General features: G+C 48.7%; 6 protein-coding genes across 6 annotated transcripts; 3 read left to right on the top strand and 3 right to left on the bottom strand.

The window, feature by feature from the left end:
- Nucleotides 1-2434: 2434 nt before the first annotated feature.
- BO79DRAFT_222952 (uncharacterized protein) lies at nt 2435-2840 on the top strand (the record flags this gene model as incomplete). Its single annotated transcript, XM_025683580.1, has 2 exons — nt 2435-2463; nt 2495-2840. The coding sequence occupies 2 exons, from the start codon at nt 2435-2437 to the stop codon at nt 2838-2840; spliced, it is 375 nt and encodes a 124-aa protein (XP_025533817.1).
- Nucleotides 2841-14398: 11558 nt separating this feature from the next.
- Nucleotides 14399-15810, top strand: BO79DRAFT_241492 (uncharacterized protein; the record flags this gene model as incomplete). Its single annotated transcript, XM_025685123.1, has 6 exons — nt 14399-14434; nt 14620-14673; nt 14774-14914; nt 14970-15112; nt 15195-15389; nt 15486-15810. The coding sequence occupies 6 exons, from the start codon at nt 14399-14401 to the stop codon at nt 15751-15753; spliced, it is 837 nt and encodes a 278-aa protein (XP_025533816.1). The 3' UTR covers nt 15754-15810.
- A 348-nt stretch (nt 15811-16158) lies between these two features.
- BO79DRAFT_162056 (uncharacterized protein) lies at nt 16159-16326 on the bottom strand (the record flags this gene model as incomplete). Its single annotated transcript, XM_025679053.1, has 1 exon — nt 16159-16326. A coding segment is annotated over one exon (168 nt), but the record flags the coding sequence as incomplete, so codon positions are not given.
- A 1293-nt stretch (nt 16327-17619) lies between these two features.
- Nucleotides 17620-19794, bottom strand: BO79DRAFT_183890 (ankyrin repeat and BTB/POZ domain protein). The gene is made up of 3 exons (XM_025680293.1): nt 19529-19794; nt 19380-19465; nt 17620-19315 (listed from the first exon to the last, which is right to left on the bottom strand). The coding sequence occupies exons 1-3, from the start codon at nt 19763-19765 to the stop codon at nt 17722-17724; spliced, it is 1917 nt and encodes a 638-aa protein (XP_025533814.1). The 5' UTR covers nt 19766-19794; the 3' UTR covers nt 17620-17721.
- A 625-nt stretch (nt 19795-20419) lies between these two features.
- nimA (serine/threonine protein kinase nimA) lies at nt 20420-22626 on the top strand (the record flags this gene model as incomplete). Its single annotated transcript, XM_025679054.1, has 3 exons — nt 20420-20471; nt 20539-20591; nt 20650-22626. 3 exons carry the CDS (start codon nt 20420-20422, stop codon nt 22624-22626), a joined length of 2082 nt encoding a protein of 693 aa, XP_025533813.1.
- A 796-nt stretch (nt 22627-23422) lies between these two features.
- Nucleotides 23423-24757, bottom strand: BO79DRAFT_74197 (WW domain binding protein 11). Its single transcript, XM_025689680.1, has 2 exons — nt 24733-24757; nt 23423-24537 (listed from the first exon to the last, which is right to left on the bottom strand). The coding sequence occupies exon 2, from the start codon at nt 24421-24423 to the stop codon at nt 23539-23541; it is 885 nt and encodes a 294-aa protein (XP_025533812.1). The 5' UTR covers nt 24424-24537; nt 24733-24757; the 3' UTR covers nt 23423-23538.
- Nucleotides 24758-24864: the final 107 nt, after the last annotated feature.

Raw genomic sequence — 24864 nt, 5'->3', positions numbered from 1 at the left:
GGCTGCTTTGCTGCTTGAGAACCTGATCTCATGTGGTTCCAGCTTGCTTCCAACCAGCTTTCATGGTTAGCCAGTCCTGGCTGTCCCCTTCTGGGTCTCCTCCCCACCTCTCTGCTTTCCATACACGCCCCCCTCCCTCTTCCTCCTCCCCGTAGATCCTGTGTGTTCGGGGCCCTCGGTGGGCGAAACTCGCTGCCTAAGGTACCCCTCCCTCCTTCCCACTTGGCTGGTTCCGTCCCGGTACTTGTCCGTGACCCAAACAGACCAACCCTGGTCCAGCATGGCTCAGATCACCGGTTTGAGGGGAAGGGGGGGGGAGGGGAAGACGCAGACAGACAGACACACACACAGAGAGAGAGCGCAATAGAGAAGGGATCCAATCTATTCCCAGATCTCAACCCTGGTTGGTCTCAGTTTCCATCTCCGTTCTTTCCGTATTCTAGCGGTCGATTAAACATCCCTTTCTGGAAAACAATCTGAAAAGGTGACCCTGAATTCATTCCATCCATAGTTATTCCTTCTCTAAATTAATTGTCTCTTACTACTCGATCCTATTTCTCCGAAGATCCTTTGGTACTGAGACAATGCGTGCGTGGTCCAGCAACACAGACCAGCACATTATAATAATAATAGAAAAGTTACTTTGATGGAAGAGACTCCGTTGATAGCGTCACTACACGACTAACACAGACACCCCCTTAGTTTCTCTCCCTAGACCACGGAGATGGGAAATGGAGAAACGCCCATCGTGAGGGCCATGACTCGCTTGATGTCTGGGATGGGAAATGTCTCCGGGGATGGTCCAATCCCTTGGGGCCGGCCGGGCTGACGGAGTCGCGGCACGATGCGCGGATGGCATGGCAGCTCGCTCTTTTTGGCCTGCTTGTTAAGCAAAAGGGGGCTCTAAGCCCAAGAGAGCTTAGATCTGGTCCATCCAAGAAAGGAATCTCTGAACGATCCTCAGGCTAGACTAGTTCATAGCACCCATTCCTTTCGGTCGGTCGGGGGGCCAAGATGGTTTATTCTATTTTGCTTATTTTCTTTTTACGGTGATGAGGAATGCCGGAGATTATCATGGCAGTTGACAGCCAACAAGAATAAAGTAATTTTCTCTAAATAAAAGAAAAGAAAAAGAAAAGAAGAGCAGAAGGATGCCGCTGACTAAACTAATCCCAAGTCAGCTAGATTGATCCGATCCGACCAACAAACAAGACGGAAGGGAAAGCCCTTTCGGATGATTATTATTATTGTATGATCATCTGGCCCCCCGAGGGTTAGTTTGTATAGACTACGGAGATGTATCTATGTACGATGTAGATTCACATCTGGGTTTGCTCATTATTAGCAATACTCTTTCTTTTCTTTTTTTTTGCTCTTCTTGGGGGCTGGTGAGATGTGTTGGTCAGGCAGTGACCACTAGTAACTCTTTTTTGTTTTTGCAGAACGGAGAAAATCAACCATCCAACGAGAATGACAGAAACCGGGCGATGGAGATGGAGAAAAATGCATCGTCCATGCAAGCGATAACTGACTGGCCCAGGCGTAACTCAAGGGATCCAGGGAAAACCTCCCCTGATTGATCAACCATGCTGCGGATGCTGCATGGTGCATGCATTTTACGGTGACTGGTCAATGACGTCGACCAGGGCTGGGGTTGTTGGTGTGTATGTGTGCCTAAGTCACCACCCCTTTCAGCAAATATTCTTTGAGACAATTGACTTTGTCTCAAAACCGGATATCTACTTGCACTTTTGCTTCTTTCTTTCTCTGCCTGTCGTCCACATTCGGGCCGCATCGATTTAGTTGGTGGGAACTGCACAGCGCATCATCATCATCATAATCGTCATCATCACCACAGCCACCAACCATGATCAAGGGAAGGAAGGCTGACTGACGAGGCTAATAACCACCGATATCAACTGCCGAAGTGGATAGTAGTGTAGATGGATTCGATTTCCCTGCCAAAAGGCCATATCCGCATTCCCTCACTTCCATTGGGATCGACCGTCAGATCACGACGTCTAAACTAAAAAGCTTTGCCTACGGGCGGTCTCAAGTCCAAAATAAGCATGGCTAAACGAGACATTTCGAGAAGAGACACAATTATACTTTGATTCTCGGGAGGTCCCCAAGGGCCTCATAGCCGGAGCAGGGCGGGACGCTCACACACGAGACATGTACCTCGGCCGGGAGAGCTACAAGACGAATCCCGAAAAGGGTTATGGAGACGAAGGGGGGAAGAAAGAACGGACGGACCTACTACTTTCCACCTTACTAACTGTAGTTTTAGTTGTTGATCATCCCGGTATTATTTCTGGGAACCGAGATCAGTCATCAGTCAGTCAGTTTATGCGTTCGCTTCCCGTCGGATGAATTGCTTCCGGCTGGTTGGCTGGCTGTTTTTATGTCACGAATTTTTGGTTTCACAAGAAATATGAACCTCGTGGTAGTTGTTAGGAAAGGGTAAGTAGATCTACAGTAAGGTATGCTGTAGGTACAGCCAAGCAAAAATTGAAATTCAAAAAATCTCTATTTTGAGGTCATTCATTCATCGGCATAATCCATCACCATCATCATCATCATCATCATCATCATCATCACATCTAAACAGGCCCCATCCCTGTCGCGCCTCAAGCCTCAGTAGTAGCAAGCAGGCTGGCCTTACACTTTACCTCTTTCTTGGTATTCTTCCGAACACAACTGATCAGCACAAAACACCCTTAGCGGCGGACCACACCGCCCACACCCGATTACCGGAAGCGTACCTGAGCGATGCCAACGCGAGCGCCCCCATCGCCCAAAGTGGTAATGCTCCCGGCCGTAGTACATATCCAGCTTAGTGTGAATTTTTATTTTGTAGCGAAGGGAGACGCAACAATGGAATGGCACAGTCGATCAATCCCTTCCTGCCTTCCTTTTCCCCCCTCCTTGGCGACTTTTAGCGGATCATCCATCCATTTTTACCAACCTGCCAGTGCCAACTAAAGTAACCTAACAATCCAAAAAACAAACGCCAACTGTCGGCGACGCCGAATTACATCATCCTTAGTCAAATCCATTTCCTTCCCCCGGATGCTGCAAGATAGATTAAATGATCGTCTGGGCTGTTTTGTGTGTGTGGCATCCAGAACGGCTGACTACTCCATACGGAGATTGATTCATCCATGGATGGACACACACTTTTACTCTAAGACAATACGATTAATGGAAGAGCTGACATACGCGTCAGGATTCTCCTCTTTCATCCTACACATGGAACTCGACCCGAACAACGAAGAAAAAGAAAGAAAATTAAACCCACAATTAATGATCAAACCTGGTCCAGTTCCAGCTACGTACTACCAGTCCCAGCAGTTCCATGTGCGAGCAGATTGATTGATTCCCCAGCGGTCCCAAACTTTAATAAACGAGCCTGCTCCAGGCTGTTAGGTTGATGCTCTTGTCTCGTGGAAGCGAAGCTGTCCGTTCCCCCTTCCCGTCCAATCATATTGGCTTGGTTGCTTTTGCCCCCCCCCTTCGTTACTAAACTTCTCTCTCCACTTAAGCGTCGGCTCTTGCGTAGTGACCGAGCGAGCGAGCCATATAGCCTACCTACCCTAGTAGTCTACTCGGCCTACGACCTACGACTCCCGTAGTCAGTGTTAGTTTAGATTATATTATCTTATATTATAGGGATAGTAAACCCGCGATATTAATTTCCTGGGAGGTCGGTCCAGACGGTCGGGATTTTCATCAATTTCCTTGGATTATCACAGTATCCGCTGGGTTGGGAGGCTCTACTATCATCTAGTATTTACTACCCTTGATAGTTGGCTACGCTACTATGGTGTAGTATGGTATGCTTCTTGCATCGTAGTTCACTACTAGTAAATGCATGGTAGATAGTAAGTAGTAGATGATCCTCGGAACACCGGAACTATATCTGTCTCATCTGTCGTATGTGTCTCATCTTGACTCTGAACTCTGAGGCGAAACTGAGCCGCCGCCGCCACCATCACCACGAAGCGGGGGGTAAGAGTACTAGTAGTAGCAGTCTAGTATAGCATCCATCCATTCCAATCACCTCCGCGGCAACCACCCGGCAGTTCATAGTCACAGATCCTCAAAAAGCTTGCTTACGACATCCTAAGAAACCAAAAGCAACTAAACTAAAGTAAACCATGAGACATTATTCTCCCCTCCCCTCCCCCGCCATGAGTTAAGTTGAGTTTCAAACTAAACAAGGGTAAAGAAAGCATATGAAACCCAAACCCCCCAATGATTAGAACGCAAGTTCACCAGTACAGTTCGCCAAGTAAAACCCTCCTATCCATAACCAGGTGGAACAAACAAACACAAACAATGTATCAACCCCAAAAAGTAACCTAACCTAACCTAACCTATCTACTACGTATCTACGGAGTACAGCATAAGTCAGTCGAATACTACGTAGTATGTAGATCCACAATCCACATATCAATATGCTGTCCCTCGGAAAGGTCCCGCGGTGATCTTCATCCTCCCCCCTCCGACCCCTCCGACCCTCAGGGCAGATCAGGCAATATATGGATAAATAAATAAATAAAATGGGCTATATAACGCAGAAAGTGGGATATTGCCTATTTGAGCAGGTGAGATGTAAGTACTAAGTTCCAGAACATACTATACTAACTAGATACCTACTTACCGACCGAGCCGATGAGAGTAGAGGTAGAGAGAGATGAGCGACCGAGCAGACCCGGCACATACACAACCAACCCACTTTAACTTACTTACTACTCAGTCAAGCCGACCGAAGAAGGGAACGGACGGGCGAGCCGATGAACGAACCACCAAATTTCATTCATCTTTACCCGAGCCAAATAAGGAAAGGAAAATGGAAATGAATGAATTGAGAGTTGGGCAGTGCATACGTGTTGATGATTTACTTTTATCATCCTAAAGGGACTGATTGATTGTCACTCAAAAGCATAGACTCCATAATCGGGAAGGAAAGGGTTTGTTTTAATTATGGAAGTGCGCGTTGTATACGACAGACGGACAATCATCCACCAGCCTCAATCAGATACGAAATGAATTGATGATCCAAATGAAAACATATCGTAGTACTGTAGTATGTATGGCTGTGCTAAGAGGCAACTCAGATAGCCTTCGCTTAGCGGTTGCGCATGTCGGGAAAATCGCCCTGAGCTTAAACGAGCACATCATGCCCGGAAAGGGATATCTCGACGAATACTAGTAAGTAACTCTCTGGGTAGGTTGTCGGGTCCCGACCGACTGAACTGACTGACCCGACCCGACCGACCGATCATGTTCTTGTTTTTTTTTCTGTCTCTGCCAACTAATTTCTTGGATTATTTGTGAGGCGAAGGGGGGGAAAGAGGGGGTAGGTAGGGGTAAACTGGGGAAGGGGGAAGGGGGAAGTGGGAATTACGGAGTAGTTGTGGTCGCATTCTTGAGTTACAGTGCAGCGTGAGCTTTGTGTGTGTGTTGGTTGGAATTTGACTTCGTGGGATGCATCTCATTCTCGTTTCTTTTTACTTTTTCGAGGGGGCTTCCACGACATTACAACCCAATTTTAGGTTCTGGCTGCATGGGTTGGGTATCTAGGTATAACGGTGAGGGAATGAGGTAGGTATGTAGGTAGGTATTTGTGCATTAGGGGGGTTTCTTTTTGATGATCTTCTAGATGGATAGTTTATATGTAGTGAGGATATTCAATGCCTTCACTTATGGGTATCTATCTATGGGTATTCTGCTTGCGGTGTTTATCCTCGTCTCGAGCATAATATTATGTATCAGTTATGGATTCCAGAATAACTAGTCTGAGTAATAGTGCAACCCATGGGCCCATTATTCCAGCCAAAAGTCCAGCCAGCTCGGCAAAGACGTGTGCCGGTTCCAGTTTTCTAGGCGACGGGGAGATTCCGAGATAAACTCTGGAATCTTGATAAAGATTGACAATGATGCGCACGCCGATCATCCAACGCTCTCCAACGCTCCAGCTTTGACCGCCTCAATAGTCGTCGGGAATCCTACCGCAAGTCGCTTAGGTGCGGGTATCGAAATAATATCCCCCTGACAAGATTAATAATAGCATCCACTCCCCCCGACCCGGAACAAATGCCGTCGGAGGTGCCCACCGCATTATTAACAGTCTATGCCCCCTACTACCTGCTGATTACTGCTGCTATTGATCTGATCCCGGCCCAGGGTGGTATAATCCTCGGAGACTTTGCCGTTCTTGAGATCCGTGTCCGCGTTGCTATTTTGGATAGCTTTGCTTATCTTTTTTGTCTGGTGTAGTATCAAACTATCGTGTGAAATGTTGCACCGATGGTTTGGCATTTTTGCCTTAACACCAAACCATTAACTAACTAAATCCTTTCTTTCTTCTTTCTTTCAATCTAACCTTTTGGTGCCGACGAGAGACATACGTAACACACACGCGCCGAGAGTGCCAAACAACCACGGCATCAGCAAAGTCAAGTTGCGCCTCTCGTGTCGATCCCATCTTGTTTCCCTTCCAAAAGCAACCATGGACAGGCGGCACCACCCGCTCTCTAAGCCACCTTTGCTCAACCCATCAGCTCGTCTGTTTCATTTGTCGCGGTTCGGTCGAGGTCACAGTTTCGGTTCCGAGGGATAGGCGGGCGGCAAAGATGTGACGGTCGATCAAACTAAGGGAAGCGAAACCTTGTGCCGGTTTCAGCTCTCCCAGCCACGAGTGGGCGGATCGTCGCTTACTCGCTGCTGACTGTATTTTCTGTATGCCTCAGGCAAGGTTGAGCTTCAGCTTCAGCTGCTACTACGGAGTTCCGATCAACCTCGGCGTGACGCCGTCATGTCTTGCGTTCGTTGCTTTTGCGACCGTATTGAATCCACCACTAACAGGCCATGACTAATGACATGGATCATCCATTCATCCATCTCTCCTTCTTGGCCTTTATGCTGTCTCTCTTTTGCTTTTTTCTAACTGCTTATTATTTCGCTTCGTATTTCGTATTCTTTTCTGCTTTTTCCACCGATCGGGGGTTGCACAAGACATGGCGGCTGTGCTTGACCACAAGACGGTTGATCTCCAGCACATCTGCAGACTGGCTTGCTTGGTGTGTGCCAACTTCCAAGAATCTGACGCATGGACGCCATTCTGCAGGACCATCTCGTCCCGCCCGGCCCCATGAGTGAGGGAGAGAGAGAGGCAGCTAACTTGCCAGCCCAGCTCCCTGGGAAAGAATCAGCCCATACATACTGGGCCTTTCCTGGCGCCCCGCCGTACTACCACGACTACGGAGTCCTACGACTTGATTGACCAAGGCTCCAGCTTGCTTACAACATTCCATTCCAGAATCCACAGTAATTGTTGCGCCGGCATCTCATGGAGGATATTCCCTACATACTGTAAGATGGGACAGAACTTCCCCTTGCTAAAAAAGGCAAGATCTAGAACCTAACCCCCTACCGGCACTTGATAGACTTGACAGATGTCACGATCGGGGGATCGCTAAGAGGTTTAGGCAAGGCTTGTGATTGGAGCTTAGAGCTATGGCCCGGCAAGAAGGATTGCGGTGGCCTACTTTTTCTCAAGCAACCGGCAAAACGACGGGTATCAACTTGTCTAGAACCAGCATCTTCCCCGAACGCCACGTTGGTTAGTCAAGGCGTCGAGCGCAGATCGTCATCAGGGAACTAAACTAGGGACACAGCCGTGGGTTCGTGGGGAACGAACGAACAGTGTTGTCGCAAGCGCGACTCCCCCCCAGGCCAGGCAGCCAGGCAGCCAGGGGTTCATAATACGTGCACGCCTCATGGCAGTGGGACACGTCCTAGATGAAACCCGGAGTTAAGGAAGGGATTTAGTGCCGGAGACCGATCTGGTAGGATTTTTCCTTTCTTTCCTTGGGGAAGTCGGAATGAAGCGCATCATTTTTCCCTCTTTCTCTATTTTACATGCTGCAGGGTAAGGGGTGTGGTGAGAGAGTGATGTGTGTGATGACGCCTCATTCTTTTTCTCATCTGTAGGCTGTGTGGTTTAAGTCGCGTCTGTAAGTTTGGCGCTGGTTGTGCGTGACTTGACGATGTGTTGCGCGCGCAGGTGATGCAAACAGTTTTTTCCCTTGCGAGCTGGAACCGAAAGAGAGCAGTCCTCCCGTTCGGCCGTGTTAGGCTTAGCATCCCACTTTTCTTCCAATCTCTCTGTTTTCCATTCCTCATCTACAGTCCCTTCCATCATCCTCCCATTTCATGGATGGATGGATGGATCTTCTCAAATCGGCCCCTGAACAAAGATGCCGACCGACCGACCGACCGCCTTACTAACTAGTATTAAACGAAACAATTAAAATAAATAAAAAATCCCCCTTCCTTTTCGCTAAGAACTGCTGGAGCGGGCGTCGGACACTCCAAACCCAACTGGGACTAGAGGCGGTCCTAGCGGCCTCCCTGGAGTTCTGGACCCTGGTCATTTCACGTGGCAGACGTCGGCTCCGCCTGCAGCTGCGGTCGGCCCTTCCCGAGTTTGGCACCAAAGCCGATGCACTATCGTGACGCTTGCCTTTTGACAAGCCGCTTGGTATCTTACTAGCGTGGATTTATCCTTTACCGTAAGATACAACCTGGGCTAGTTTTCGATCCTGGGTTTTACCGAGATACTACCATTCCATCCGTCCTTTCTTTTCTTTTCTTTTCTCGATCCATGCCAGAAAAGAAAAAGGAACTATGATGGTGTGGGATGATGTGTTTGAGTTAAAGTTGCTAGTATCCTAACTAGCTAGTTAGCCTGTTAGCAAGAGGGAGGGAGGATATATCTTCCACTCAGCTCTATCCCGAGAAAGTTGTTAGTTACTTAGCTTGCGTAACAAAGTGTGATACGCGTGATTTTCACATGGCAGTGGCAGTCACTCACTCACTGCGAGAAGAGAAAGGCTGCGCAGGGCTACCCTAGACGGCCAGCGGCGCAATCCGCATTCCTTTTCCTTTCCATATCTGTCTGTCTGTATGGTAAATAACAATAATAATGATAACAATCTCGGGTATAGTTTCTCTTTGCGTAAACCCCCCATCTCTCATCTTGACGATCATTGAGTTTTATTATTATACATTTGCATTGCATTGAAACAATGCCATGACAGTGGCAGCAGCAGTAGCGTGATGAGATCACTTGATGTTCTTTGCTTCTGTGGATGCCAAAAAAACAATTTGTGGCTTCGTATACACCTATTACTATAATCTAGGGATCTAGCTAAGCTAAGACAGTGAGTCAAGTCACAGACATGTGAACGGGTTTACCTCTACTTAGATCGTAGATAACTAGTTAGTTAGTCCACTTCGAATTAATATATCTGCCTAGATAGATACATAGTTAGATAGATGGCCACCAAACAACATTTGGTTAGTAAGTTGGCGTGTGCTCATTTTACACATTTTATCCCAGCTAACTAACCAGGTTCGATATCGATGGGTCGAGTCATGTCATGCGTTTTGGCTTAGCCGATGTTTTGGCGACCCAAGGTGGGAAGGGGGAATCATTAATCCTGGTTCATGTACATTGCGTTTGGAGACTAGGTTGTTAGTAGTTAGTTAGATGGTTGATTCAGTCTTTCGCTCTAGTTCTACGATGGTTAGATACATGGTAGTTTGTTGGAGATGGAGGAGGATGGGTACGTAGGACAAAGTTCACGGGAGTCACGCACATTCAGTAGCGTGCATGATGTGCAGCTCGTGTCCTAGTTTCCTTTTTTCTTATTCTATTTCTATGTGGGTGGTGGTGTATACTTCATTTACTTACTATGTAGACAAGTAGTCATCTAAGACAGTGTGCAATATACACGAGGCTGATCGATCACGAACCTCGGTACAATTCCCATCTCATCTCATTCCAAGAACATCACCTGATCATTTAGTTGGTAGCAAACTAGACTAGTTAGTTAGTTGTCACCCGGAGATTGAACATTGGATACACTCTCAGACAGACACGAGGGAAGAAAGACCCACCCTACTTAGATATCATCGCGTGTTTTTGTGTGTGTGTGCGTTGCATATGTGCGTACAGTGGAGTCCAGTACGAGAGAGAGAGGGAGCCGGTTTAGGTAACCATCTTTCTTTTCTTTCTTACTAACTAGTTAATTAACTAGCTAGTCATGTATATACCCACTTTTTCACTTGGTTGGCCACTCACTTAGACATACTATGTACGGAGTACATAGTAATATCTATCGACGTAAGAAACAAGTCCGGTCGGCTATCCATTCCATTCCATTCCTTGTTACCTGTTTTTTTTTTCTTCTCCATCCTTAATTGAATGAATATGGAAGGATCATCATCTCTCATGCCATGGCATAGACATGGTTAGGGCTGGGCCCAATCCCTCCGTCCCCACTTTTTTTTCCACCATGTCTCTTCCCTTTGGATACTTACTTGACCTTACATCTTCATATCCGAAGTGGGGCAAGCTGAGAACGTGGAAGCCCACATCCCGGGAAAAACGGGAAACGGGATATGATAATTCATGGTTACTTAAACAAAAAAGTAATTTGGATGAGACGAGATGAGACAACTAAGTACTATGTATGTCCACTTGGTAGATTCTTAGTTAGATCTGTCTGTTCTGTCTGTCTGTCCCGAGGGTGGAGTTTGTGCTATACTGTTTATGGGCGGGCATGCGAGATGTAAATTGAATAGTGTGTGTTGGAGATAGATGGATGGTGTGTGTTTTCTCTCGGCTAAGCGTGGAAGGATGGATGGATTAGCCATGGGTCGGTTCAGTCAGGGTTCGGAAATGAAGGGGGGAATGGAGGGATCCGGTGGTGGTGTTCCTTTGGGTGGTAAGGCGAACGGTGGATGGAAAAGCACATGGTTGATGGGTTCGATGGGTTCTAGAATTTGGGGGGTGTGGTTCTTGCTTGTGAATTCTTTTGGTTGTTATGCTGGGGTGGGAGGGATAAACTGGTTAGATGCTTGGTTAGGTGGTCTGCTCCTTCTGTGCTGTCTTCTTGCTTCACTCTCGCGTAGTTGTTGGAACCCTTGTTGGTAGTCCTTGTAGGGTCAATGAAAGCAGACCTGTTTAGCACTTGTCTCAATTACCTTACGCTTACTTCCTACTTGAAGCCTCATCAGGGCTGTAGAGCACCTGACTTCATTCATTCCTTCTACTGGGATGCTGTCTAGCCATCGGCCCATATTGTATGTAAGCCCTGGAGTGGCGGAAGCAGGGCGCTCACTTCCTCTGTGGCAAATAGTTGGATTCCTTCGACTTAGGATTCTCCTTCAAGTGGTCTGATTGGGTGATGGTGGCAGTGATGGGGTCAATGGATTGTTGGTTGGGTTTGTACAATGTGCTTTGTAGTAGTGTTCACAGGGCATTACTTGCCACTGTATCACCTGAGTAGTACTATAGATCGTGCATATCATATTGAAGTGATGCATTTCTAGGTATACGCTGTGTCGTAGTAGTAGTAACACCCATTACACTCTCAGTTTATATATATTTCAATTCGTAGTAGTAGTATAGTATGTGTTAGGCAATTACTTCTCATGGATATATATATACCACTGCAACAACAGCAGTAATCAAGATGGACTATATTTGAGAATGCACTTACAGTATACTACTCCCATTAAAATATACTATATCCCCAAGTCTTGTATACAGACAACTACTAACCATAGTAACCCAGCCCTCAACTACATTACTACAACTACCAGTACTATCACCACATCCCACTTACTAACACAACAACACAACATAATACTACTAAACCAACCAAACCCCCAACAGGGAAGCCCCTATCGAATACACTTTCTACGAAGTACTAGTATTTACATGCATGCAGAATCCACCCTACCATGCAACCATCGAACCAGAAGTAGGCTCTCTCCTCTGCATCCCACTCCACGGACTACATTAGTCCAGAGGTATTAAGTAATGACATCTGAACACATGTCAATCAAAACTTAATTCTGCCGAAAGGGGGGAATATTATTGGATATCGTGCTGATATATATTTCTCCGCGGTGGTCACATCTGAATTTAGTCTACTACAGCTGAGTGATTTAGTTGCTTTGATCGATGGATAGGGTTCATGTTTTGTGGTGGATATATTGGGAATATACGGATATGAAGTAGTATAATGTGGTAGGACGTGGGATGAGTCCTGACTTGACAGTGTAGAAAACCCAGTTAATCAGACTACTTACTTCCTAACGAACAATAACATGATGATCTATAAGTATCAGGATGCAGATAAGAGTCAGGAACATATATCACTCCATGATATCGTCATGTGTCGGTATACTCTACTCCGCGATATATCTCTCACTCACTCACCAACCACATAACATAAATTATACTACTACTAACACTCAAACCAACTAACATACTGAGTAACATCCCTCCTTCCTTTCTAAATTTCCAGAAAACTCTATTCAATAAATCCTCGCCATCCATTATCCCTGCTAGTCAATGAACCTAGTATACTACTCAACACACACTCCGAATCAATACAACCGTATCAACAAAACAGTAACCGTAATTCATGTAACAAATCTACAGATCTGCTGCGTGGCAGGCGGGGCCGCCCATACCCAGAGTAGACTAGTGCGGACCCAGAACATCTCCAGAACAAGTCCGATGCCCGAGATTATAGGCCACTAACGGCAACTTAGTGTCGGGATTATGTGGAGCAAATCAATCATCCTTCCTGTCGGCTGTCTTTGGCTGGATGTATGGTATTGTTTTGGTCTGTGTGTATTATTCAGATGTTTGGGTTTTTTTCCTTTCTGATATGAGATCAAGGTCTTTGTGTAGTTGGCATATGTTTGTTTTGATACTTGATTGTATAGATATATGGAAGCATTTTGCAATACAGGTAGTTGAAATGGGAAGAAGAATTTATCTGCTTGGAAATAAGGGCAGCTCGGAATGTCACCGAAGCGGTTCCGGGATTCTAAACTAGTGCAGCATGAGGGAAGGATGATGCTTGAGGGCAGCATTTCGGTCAGCACTAGGCGTCCATGACTCTCTGTATGGTGTAGATCGTTATTCCTGCCTGTAGGGTGTCTGGCATCTGGCGCTTCGATGTATCTGCGGATTAACTATAGTCTACAGCTACATCAGCAGCAGCAGCACAGCTCGCCTCAAAAATGGCGTCTGATGTGTGTCTGACTGATCATCGAGACTGATCCGCCATGATATCATGCATCTACACATCACAAGACTAATTCATGTCAGATGACAAGATCCATCCGCCCGCTGCCACTCACTGGCAGACAGATCACTCACCTGCAGGCGCCTCAAATCTTGGAGTTCGAGTTCATCTGCAGAATGCACCCACAAGGAGTGGCTGATTTACGCGAGCGCCGTAGCCATCACATTCACACAATGTAGTGGTCTGCCTGAAGTGACTCATATTTAGTCAGAGCAGCATGGAAGATGTGACTTGACACGCAGACCGGGTTTCAGCCTCTCCTTCTGACCGCTCGTTTTTCTGGGGCCGGCACTTGCAGAATGGATGGTTGGATGAATGTTTAGCATCCGGGCGATCTCCCAACTCCGCTGCAGCGGACGAAAGTTGAGACATTAGACACGCTGCAGCTGGATATACTGCCTCTGATTTGATAGATGAAGCCTGCGCGCATATCCCGTATCGACTTACTCCGCAGATACTTGCCTTCCTTGTAGTCCAGGCCGCAGGTACATCCTCGATCCCGGAGTAACTACGGCGGCTATACTCGGTATACTATACTGGCGCTTTCTGCACGAAATCACGCTCTGTCCTTGATCGACCGGGTTTCCTGCATTGGCTCAGGGTCCGTGTGGCCTGAAAAGATAGCAATGGGTGTGGCTGTGAGGTCGGAGGTATTAGGACGGATAACTGGGTGAGCCCAACACGGCAACCACCCCCACAGAGTAACGGTGCCATCGCCGTACAACACCGAGCCAATATCCTCGGCGATTCATATTATGTCCTGGGGCTGAGGGGGGCAGGGGGCAGGGGGCTGGGCTGGTTGCTTACGCGCGTCTCTGCTCGTGGGCAGACCGTGCCATAGTGTCGGAGCAGTATACCAAGAGGGATAGCAATCAATCGGGGGCCCGACTACTGAAGCTCGGCTCCGCCGTTTTCCCACTCCTTTCCCTCGTGCTAAATCCTTCGCTTATCGGATCGATGGGCTTGAGGGCCGTTGGACTTGGATAACCTTGTCTTGATGGCGTAGGAGGTGTCCATGTAATGGGGGGTCATTTCCGCCAGTGTGGCAACTAGAAACACACTTGGTAGACTAGGACAGCGCCCAGAGCGGCGTAAACTACCCCAAAGAGGAAGTCTTTCACAGAATAGCACATCCTAGACGGACCCGAGAAACCGGAATCGAGGTCACCAGGGCCTTGACTAGCATTCCCAGCTAAGAGGATCTAGGTGGCGCCATGGCTAGCATCGGCGGCACGATAGAATCCAGTCAAGTCTCGGACGGTGGAAAAAGCCCCCTGGCCAGAAGGAATGCAAAGATGGAGCAGGGTTGACCTTAGGGCTTCTACATCGTAGCCGATCAGCATGCCACAGAACCGATCATCCGTCGACAGGGAAAAGGTGATAAGCTGGCAGGATAGCAGACAGGGATATGGCAGCCGATGGCGATGCCTGAGAGGCGGGTTTGGCCACGTTGGGCGGCGGCGGGGAAACGAACAATAATGGGCTAAAAGTGGTGGCGGGTTGCTGGCGAGCATCCTACCGTGCCCTCATGATTTACCATACAGAGAGACTAGCGCTGGCGTGATCCTACGGGAGTACACGGTGTCCAGCGAGTGGAGGGTCGCTTGAAGCAAGTCGAGATGTCAATGGAGGAGAAAAGCTGGAGCCCCTCAGGGGAGGAAATCCCGCCTCCACTTGGGGATCCGAATGGACCCCATCCAATGTCGGCGACTCCGTGGATGACGGAGACGGTGTAGTAAAGTTCATTGTTTCAAAGCAGTCTTTGTTGCAATGCTTTGTTTCCAGTTTTTCCACGCAGCAAACGCACGCGATGATGTGATGATGCTGGAGATCGCTCAACGGCGCGTTGCTCGTCGAATATTGCACCAATCAGTGCTGTATCCCCGCACTCCCGATCGAGGCCATGGCGGTGTCGATCATATTGGGAAGTTCGAGAAGAATGATTGGAGAGGAATCACGGGAGTTCAACCAGGTATATCCAGTACCAAGTAAGTCCTGCGTAGACTGCAGGGGGAGGAAAAGAAGCTGCCTTTGGTCGTGGCAAACCGGGCCGCATCGAGGCGCGGGTTGGAACGGGCGCAACTGCAATCCCTTTCGTACTATTCATCTATCCCACGATCCACTGGAGTTGGAGAGCAATCCTCCATCTTTCTCCTCTCCACCAGTAGGTGGCCTTCCTGCAGACCCTCAAACTTTGAAGCCAGCGTCAGCCAGGCAGCTTGCTAGCCAGCCAGCCAGCATCAGCACTCAGCAGCTTGACGCCCAACATGGACGATAATCCTGAACCCTGTTGTTGCGCAGCCCGACCGATTGGCACGTAAAACCCCCGACCGCCAGCCAGCCAGATGATCCGCAACGGAAATGCCCGACCGTCGCAAAGAACAGCCCCAGGAGAAAAAAGAAGGGCTCGGATCACCAATCAGTCCGGTTGATCAGCATCCCATCTCGCGTTGGCGATTTCCCACCTGCAGCAGATGTCGCTGACTGGCTGGCTCGGCTGCGGGATGGAGCTTTAGTGTCTGTGTGTTCTGGAGTCTTTTCTGTCCTGATCATCCCGAGCATCCACTAAGACCTTTAAGAGTAACAGCCTGTTAGATGACAGTCCTGGTCTGACAGTAGAGTTAGGAGGATGGGGTCGAGCAATGGCAGGACCTACTATATTGCATCTGCTATGGAGTCAATATTCAGCCCTTTTGATGGTTGGCTGATTGCTTGATTGATGATGATGATCAATCAATTTACCTTTACTCCCATTCATGATTCATTTCCAACCTGCAGGGCCAGTCATCCATCATCCCGGCCCAATTTCCAACCCCATCTCACTTTTTCTCCTCTCTCTCCAGTCGAAAAAACCACGCAGGACCCATCCAAACCTGCGTGGGATGCGGGAGATCACGATGATCTCCCTCTTTACCATGCAGCCTGTTGCTCACCGAGAATCCTGCTGTTCTTGTTTTTCCATGCGGCCGGCATTTCAAATGCCAAACTGCCGGAAGTGTGTAACTGTAATTGTAGAGGATTCTATCCATGACTGGTAGTGGTGGGTGAGGTTGTAGTTTAGTTGGTGAAGCGAAGCGAAAGTGGAAGTGACGAGGTCAGGTACGGAGTATCTGTTACCAGCTGATTCCCTCCCACTGCCATATTATCCAAGTCCATATGACAATACCTACACACATACATACATACACACACAGATACAACCTACATGCTGAATATGCAGTTCAGACAATCTCATCACATCATTCCAAGAATAACATCGCCTCTTATACATATATTTAGCTTGGCTTGCATCTTCACTGGACCCCAAACATGGGGCGGACTCGGAGAGTGAGTGTCTACATACTTATGACCACTGCACTTGGGGGAAAGCAAAAAAACAAAAAACAAAACAAAAGAAAGCAAGTGTGAAGCATTGCCATCCTTCTATTACTCATCGAATAAGTCCAGAACGAAGTCAATCTCGGTCGGATTCGGATTCGTTCAATACAGTTAGTCAGTCTGGATGGCAATGCTTCTTACATCCTAGCTAGTGTGTATGTAGGCGCATACTTTTGTTCCCCCCCTCTACGATCATTGGTATTTTTAGTTTTTGTATGATGATTGATGATAATTTTTTTTTTTTCACATTCTAATTCAGTCCACTCCATCCCCTCTCCTGTATGTTTCCTGGTCTGTATTTTTGCATCATTGTGTATGGTTGTATGGAGGTAAATTAAGTAATATGTGGTAAAAGTCAAGCACAGACTCTCTCGCTTCGTCCAAGTTTCTAACCGCCGAAGTATCTCTCGTCTTAGTCTCGAAGTTTCATTTGCATGACATGATCCTACTGCACTATCCTTTCGCCCCCCCCCTAAAAGTACGGAGGCAGATAGTTCCCTCTAGCATTGACCTCTGCGGCTCGGGGCGTGATTCTAGTTGAGAGAGTAACTATCTACGGACCGGTGGCGTGGTGTGTCTGGGAGGATTGGCATCCTGGTTCATGTATCCATGTGTCGATGTCTGTGCCTACCGCGACATTTCTGTCTTCCCTGGTCTGGAAGCCATGCGCGGTATCGGAGAAGGTACTAGATATACTAGGCTGTATGGTAATTAACTTTATTTTGGGATTGTCGGGTGCGTTAGGATGCATCTTGTGCAGACTACGACTGCTCGGACGGATGGAGGGTGGGATGGTATCAGAGGATGGATTGAGTAACCCCTGTAAGGGGGTCACGGATGGGTTGCGTGGTGTGCTTGTAGTGTCGAGGGCACTACTAACGACATGTCAATGATAGGGGTAGGCCTGAAGCTTAGGCAGTCTGGTGCTATGCATGTGAGAACCGCTTCATTGTTCTGTTAAGATCGCAATGTTTGTATGTTGTTGCAGCGTCATGTATCCCCATAGACTGGGACATAGCTCATTGAGCCATGTAGGAACTATACAAAAGTCATTCATGCAACGTATCCAGTCCTTCTATATATGTGTGCTATATACTGTCCAATATATATCGCCTGTAGAAGTCATCAATCGTCAGTTCATCTGGCTCACTGCCAGGCTCTAGGCGTCAAGGTTCAAGTTCTCTAAGATCCTGTCGAGCTTCTCCATCAGGATCTGATAGTTAATCGCATCTTGGTCGAACTCGTCGACCGCGACCTCACCATCCAGTGTACGGATGAGTGGCTGCTCCTGTGCCTTCAAAGCGGCCTGTTCTGGCGGAACTGCCACGCTCGTTCTATCCCCAGAGCCTTCCTTTGAAAGTTGGATTGCCTCCACTCCCTCTGTGACCTTTTCAACGTCTCCGTTGACCTCAACACCATCAGCCACCGGCTGCGTGGGCTCCATCATTTCATCGATACCCGCGTCATCGAACCGCAGCCTGAATCGCTCACCCAGGTAGAAGCGGATATCATCCAACAGTTCGATGGAGTCCGTTTCCTGTCGGGACTGGATGCGGGACGCCGACTCTTGGATAAGTTCTGCAAACTCAGGCGAGTCAATGTGAGCTTCCAACCGGTACGCGAGGTATCGTGCAGCAAACTCTTCGAGTCGCTGAACACGGGTCAACCACGCAGCCTTAATGATGGCATAAATATCTAGATCATCCTCTTCCTTGGTCCCGCGTGTCCTGGCAGCTTCCGCCTGTGACATGTTGCCACTACCCAGTGTACTGATGACAATGGCTGCCTTTGTTTTAAGCTTTTCAATAAACAGCATGTCCGATGCGAAGAGAACATCGACCGCAATATCGAGCGGAAAGTCAGCCCGCTCCGTATAAAGGAAGGTCAGTACAATCTCAAGGACATCCGGGGAGCAGTCCACGCTGATGACATTGAGGTGATCCTTCATATGGGCTTCCCTGAAGGGGGAGGCGAACATGGTTTGAAAGAACTCCGATCGCAGAAGCATTGCCCGATGACAAGGGAACAGAGTAGACATCGGTTCGCGTCTGCCAGATCCATTGGAGCGGCCGTGTTCGGCCTCAGTCGGCTCAGATGCCCCCACAACATCCTCGTCGTCCTCAGGGAGTTCATCAGCTCGGAGAAAAACATCGGCATAAATGGCATTGTCCCTGTCCCACTTGATATCGTCTGCCTTTGCTGTCTCTACCGTCACTTTATGCTTAAGCACATTCGCCCGGAACCACTCCTCTAGTTGGTCTCGTCCTTTCGCAACTTCCATGGTGCGTCTCTGTCTGGCAAGCCTCCTATCTCCACTGTCAAGTATACTATCCACAAGGGTATTGATCTCTAGATGCTTGGCTATCTTGTCGATGCCCGCGAAAACTTCCGATTCCGTAAATCCCGTGCCGGGGCCGCTTCTCAAGTCCCGAGGGGCTTCTCCGAAATAGAGATATTTGATTGCTGTTCCAAAAGCCTCTGGTGGAATCGTATTTGGAAGTCTCCATGTTGACGTATCAGGGGCAGACTCCAACTTTCGATGAAAGTACGGCGACCGTGCAGCCAAAATAAACTTGTGAAGGTGTAGGGATTCATCAGCTGCCGTGACAACAATGTCTGACGTTATCGGAGTTTCACGAGTAAGGAGAGAAGTGATATGCGCGGCCAGAGGCTGAAGTGGATCCGTGGATTTCGAATAATCATACTCCAATAACAGGTTCCGTATACGGTCGTTCAATGCATTATATAGACATCTATAGATATTCAATTGTGAGCAATCGATATTCATGAAGTAGAAGCATTTTGATAGTAACGTACCTCTCACCCTGAAATGTGTCACGCTCGCATAGAGCACCGGACTCGAGGAGCAGCTGCACAACTTCGTAATGACCGCAGAGACTCGCCTATTGCACGGTTCAGTCAGCAAGGCGGACTATTTCCATAGTTCCCACAGCGAGTCCACTTACCAGAATCAAGGGGGTGTAGTCATAGGGATCACGGGCGTTAATATTGACTCCCTCTGTAATCTTCTCTTGACAAACTTTGAGATCCCCCTTACGACAAGCATTGCATAGCTCGCGAAACGGCTCGCTAAGGTCCAGAGGATTGTCGTCTTTGATTGCCCCCTCCTTAATCAGTTTCTTCTCATTGTGCAAGCTGACCTCGAGCTGGTCCTTCCGGAGGACCTTCGGTTCTTCCGTCATAATGGCGATGCCGTCACAGTGTCCTGGAGGCGAACGTTGACAGATGCCGAAAGTCCGAAAGGCGGGACTCGAATGGCTGCCGATGCCATCATCTTATCGATAAGCCGAGATCACGTGGGGCCGCGGTTGCCACTTTCGAAAGGAGAGCCTCCCTTGGAAGGATATAGTAGACAGATATCCATCGAATATTTACTCTCCTTGCAGATATATCATCGCTAGATCTTGTGGTGAACGTCTTGGTCAACAATGTATCCACCAGAATTATCCGATATTCCATGCAGATGAGGCCAGTGCATTCCTGTGAAGTGATGGCACCAGTGATCCAGTCATCCGTGATGCAACTGTGCTTACCGCCTACTATCCGACCGCCTGCTGCATGCAGGAAAGGGCTTTGGCAGGATGCGTTGCTTAGCAACAGCCCTGCACCCAAACATCCAGCGTTTCTACCTTCTTGCATGTCTACTTCTTGAATCTACAACTCAACTACATGTGCCACTCCCACCACGTCGTCTACTAACCCAGCAGGTTTTCAGTCACACAGCCTCGGTCCATAAATGCAATAGGACACCCCTCATCTCTCCTTTCACATCTCCTTCCGACTTTACCTCCATCCTCTACCTCCTTATCAGCGGCCGGATTCACCCAATAGCCACAATGGCAATTGCATTGGCGGAGGCTGATAAGTATGAGGTGCTAGAGAAGATTGGTAATTGGCCTCTCTCTGGATATATTCATTCTACCAATATACACTGGGCTAACAAGCTTGTGTTTAGGTTGCGGTTCCTTCGGGATCATTCGCAAAGTTCGGCGGAAGACAGATGGCTTTGTAAGTCAGCGAGTCCCCGTTACAATATGGCATCTTGCTTATGCACATAATGATACAGATCCTATGCCGAAAGGAAATCAATTACATCAAGATGTCCCAGAAAGAGCGAGAGCAGCTCACGGCCGAGTTCAACATTTTAAGCTCTCTCAGACACCCAAACATCGTCGCCTACTACCATCGCGAACACCTCAAGGCGTCCCAGGACTTGTATCTCTACATGGAGTACTGCGGCGGTGGCGATCTGAGCATGGTCATTAAAAACCTCAAGAAGACGAATAAGTACGCGGAAGAGGAATTTGTGTGGCGCATCCTCTCGCAGTTGGTGACGGCTCTGTACCGTTGTCACTACGGCTCAGATCCTGTCGATGTCGGGTCAAACATACTGGGTCCTGCGCCCAAGCCTTCGGGTCTCAAAGGAAAGCAAGCCCAGATGACTATCCTTCATCGTGATCTTAAGCCGGAGAACATCTTCCTCGGAAGCGACAACACGGTCAAACTGGGTGACTTTGGCCTGTCCAAACTGATGAACTCGCACGATTTCGCCTCTACTTATGTCGGAACACCATTCTACATGTCTCCCGAAATATGCGCGGCCGAGAAGTACACCCTGCGCTCCGATATTTGGGCGGTCGGCTGCATCATGTACGAGCTCTGTCAGCGGGAGCCGCCTTTCAATGCCAGAACCCATATCCAACTTGTTCAGCGGATTCGTGAAGGGAAATTCGCTCCTCTACCCGAATTCTACTCGCCCGAGCTAAAGAACGTCATCGCAAACTGTCTGCGAGTCAACCCGGACCACCGTCCCGATACTGCTGCCCTCATCAATTTGCCGATCATCCGCTTGATGCGCAAAGAGAAGGAAATTACCGATTTGTCCAGGACACTCCGCAAGCGTGAAGAGAGCGCCTTGCAAAAGGTTCGGGACATTGAGCAGGCCTACGCCAAACTCGAGAAAGAAAAACAACAAATGAAAGTTGAGCTTGAGAATACGGTGCGCCGCGAGTGGGAAGTGAAAGCCAGACTTGAAATTGATCGTCAAGTGCAGAACGAGATAGAAAAGCTCCGCAAGAGATTTGAGTGCGAAGTTCAGGAGCGAGTTGCGATTGAGGTAGAGAAGCAAAAGCGAACTATGGTTGTTCGCGAGGAGTCTAGCGACGACTCCCGGCTCTCCATGAGCAACAACGACACCGAACAGCCTTCTGGTACTGACATCAGCAATCTATCGCTGGAATCACCTGCTGCAAGCAAGGCACAACGGAAGGAAACTCGCACCCCCTTCAACCGCTCAAAAACCGTGGTCGAATCGCCTATGGATGTCCAGATGGCCGAGCCTTCCCCTATCTCCATTGCATCACTCTCTTTGTCCCCGCGTCGGACATCTGGGACCCATTCCGGCAAGAACATCTTCGCGGAGGCCGAGAAAAACCGCACGAAGTGGGAACCTACCCTTGCTTACTCTGATGATGAAGATGACATCCCCGATTTACCTTCTCCAACACGCCCCAAGGTCAAGCCTGATCCCTTCAAGGCTCCGCCCAGGCCCCTTCTCCGTCAGAACACCGCTGCTTTCATGCAGAAGCTGAGCACCCAGCCTCCCATCTTTCCCACCAATGGGTCAAGACTGCCGCAGATGTCATCTGGTGGATCTGGAGACAACCAGCAGAGGGAAGCCAAATCACGATCGCCTCACCGACGTTTGTCCAAGATCCCATCATCAGCAAATCTGGCTGCCGATGCTGGCTCACCCACGCGCAAGACAGGCATCAAGCAATTAGCCTCAAAGGCGAACGGATGCGGGGAGGAGATGTACAAAGCCGTCATGCAACGCAACATGGGCGGTCGAACCTTGGTTGAATTGGCACAGGCGCGTGCCGGCGGCCGTCCCATCGACGAAATCAAGCGGTGTGCGAGTGATCCCCGCACCGGGCTGAAACCGACAGAGCGCGATTCTCCAGCTGTTTGGGATCCCGAGAGGGACGAGATGCCCAGTCCCTTCTTGGCCCGGGGAAGAAAAGTTATCCGCAACCTGAGGTGATTCCAATCGCGCTTTTCACCCGGGCGACATTCAGATATTGCCACCATTTCTCATACACATAGTAACTGCGTGCTTCTTGCTGGTTGATCCACGGGAGTAGCTGCAGTAGGCTTTTGGGTATCTCCCTTGAGGACATCTCCTCACCTCACCATATCTACTATTAATAGTCGAAACATATTCCGGAGTTACGGCTGGTGGATTATCTCAAAGACCAACGTTGACCATGCCAGTCATGGGACGTGGATGCATTTTGTTGCGCCGCATTGTCGTTAATCCTATCTCACCAAGATCTTCACTTTCCTTTGTTCTCTAATGCCGTGATGCCCCTGTTGTTTGATCTTCACTTCACTTCTCGACTTGTACAGATATTACATTTGACATCCCCCCGTTTGGATTACTGCTACTGAAAGACACCTTGGTGATTCGACGCGATTCTGATTCAGCTTTTGATGATTCGAGCCTTTTTACCACGGCCTTTCCCCAAGATATCCTCTGCCACACTCTTTTGAACCTCACATTTCCTTTCCACCCCCATTCTAATGGTGTTTCACGGTTGGTGTTTATTTGGTGATTCATGGGCTACATATGGTATGGGAAGGGCTCCTGTGTACATACCAATTGGGTTTTCTCTCATAAGTTCTGCAATGGCAGGCTTTGCTTTGAATTTTGTCATCTCACTCCAATATTTCAAATTGGTGCATATGTCCGAAGTTAACTCGTGACCAAAAATAGCTTGTTTGGAAATTCAACTGTCGATGGACGGGTGATTTTGAAATTTGATGTTTAATTTTTTTCGTATCGCATCGAGTTATAGGTACATTGATTTGAGATCCGACTAACGCCTCGTAAGATCCTAATCATGGGGTGACGGGGCACGAGTCAGGTCACGGTGGAAGAAGAAGTGATTGATTATTATGCTTCCTCATCCTCCACCTCTTCGATCTGCACAGACCGAAGTTCCTGACTGAACCGCCTCTCCTCTTCTTCGAGTCTGCGTTGAGCGTCGTCATCATCTGGTGCAGCTGACGAAGCTTTCTCCTCGCCTTCTGCAGGTCCGGCATTATACCCTGCTTGCTCCAGCCGATCCATCTCCTCTGGTTCCAAGAGCTTGCCTTGTCCCCGTATAGCTTCCTGTTTGACCCTGACAGCTGCAGGAACGAACTTATTGATCGCCTCTTGTCGGAGATTCCTGATCTCCGGCTTGGCCTCGTACACAGTCTTCGCCTCAACGACGGGCGGTTTCGCCGGAAGAGCGTGCGGGCCCCGACCACCACCTGCAGCCTCTCCTCCTGGCCCTCCTTTCCGATACTGTCGCGGGATAGGCGGAGGCGTATCCCTCGGCATGGGTATCCTTCTCACCTCCTCATCTGTCTCGTCGCTACTACTACTCCCGTCATCACCATCGTGCCTAAACCGGTTGCCGTCGCCGCCATCTCGCCTGCGTTTGCCTAAGACTGCAGCATCCCCGCGCCCACGGTGCTGACCGCCTCGTCTAGATTCAAAGTTGTCGAATTTGGGTGCCTTATCGCCCAACGCTTCTCTGGCCTTCTGCACGGCGCGCAGATCACGTTCCAGGGCTTCCAGAAGCTCCTGATCGCGGGGTCGTAGCTTTTGTCCCGATTCTTCGAATGCTTTGAGGTCGTTGATTTGTCGTTGGATGCGCTCGGGGTTGCGACGCGCTAGTTTCTCGTTTCGTCGGGCTTGCGCTTCGGCTTTGCCTTTTTTGAGACTTTTTTGTTTGTCGAGTTTGCGTTGTTGCGCCGCCGGGTTTAAGCTGCGTTCTTTGTCTTTGGGCATGGTGGGTGATGGGTTGGGGAGGGTGATTTGAGGTGTGAGGTGGATGGATAGGGCGTCAATTACTCCACGGGAATGGATATTGTTCCGGCTGTCTGTTTAGGCACTATGTGGGTACTAAATGATTTGATTTCTTAATGTCAGTCAGTCAGATCCAATCTCACGTATCAATGTAGTTCTGTGTAATATGGATCTTGAAATGTCGGGGATGAGGGGGCAGGCTTGGGTATGACGAGCTCCGGAGGCTGTATGGCCATCAGGAAGCTCCTGCAGCAGACTAAGCTATGGGGAATGAGAAAGAAAGGTGCTCACAGGCTAATAGCTAACCAAGCTGCATGGGAAAGCCAACCACGGGCGCAGCGGATTCGCGAAGCCGACTGTAGCTGCGGAACCTTGACCCAAGACCAATAATATCAAGGTCACGACAACCTAGGGCGCAAGGCT

The sequence above is a fragment of the Aspergillus costaricaensis genome (genome assembly GCF_003184835.1).
Source record: "Aspergillus costaricaensis CBS 115574 unplaced genomic scaffold BO79scaffold_68, whole genome shotgun sequence".
In the NCBI taxonomy this organism is placed as follows: domain Eukaryota; kingdom Fungi; phylum Ascomycota; class Eurotiomycetes; order Eurotiales; family Aspergillaceae; genus Aspergillus; species Aspergillus costaricensis.
The sequence above is the reverse complement of the archived record's forward strand: the minus strand, read 5'-3'. Positions and strand labels throughout refer to the sequence as shown.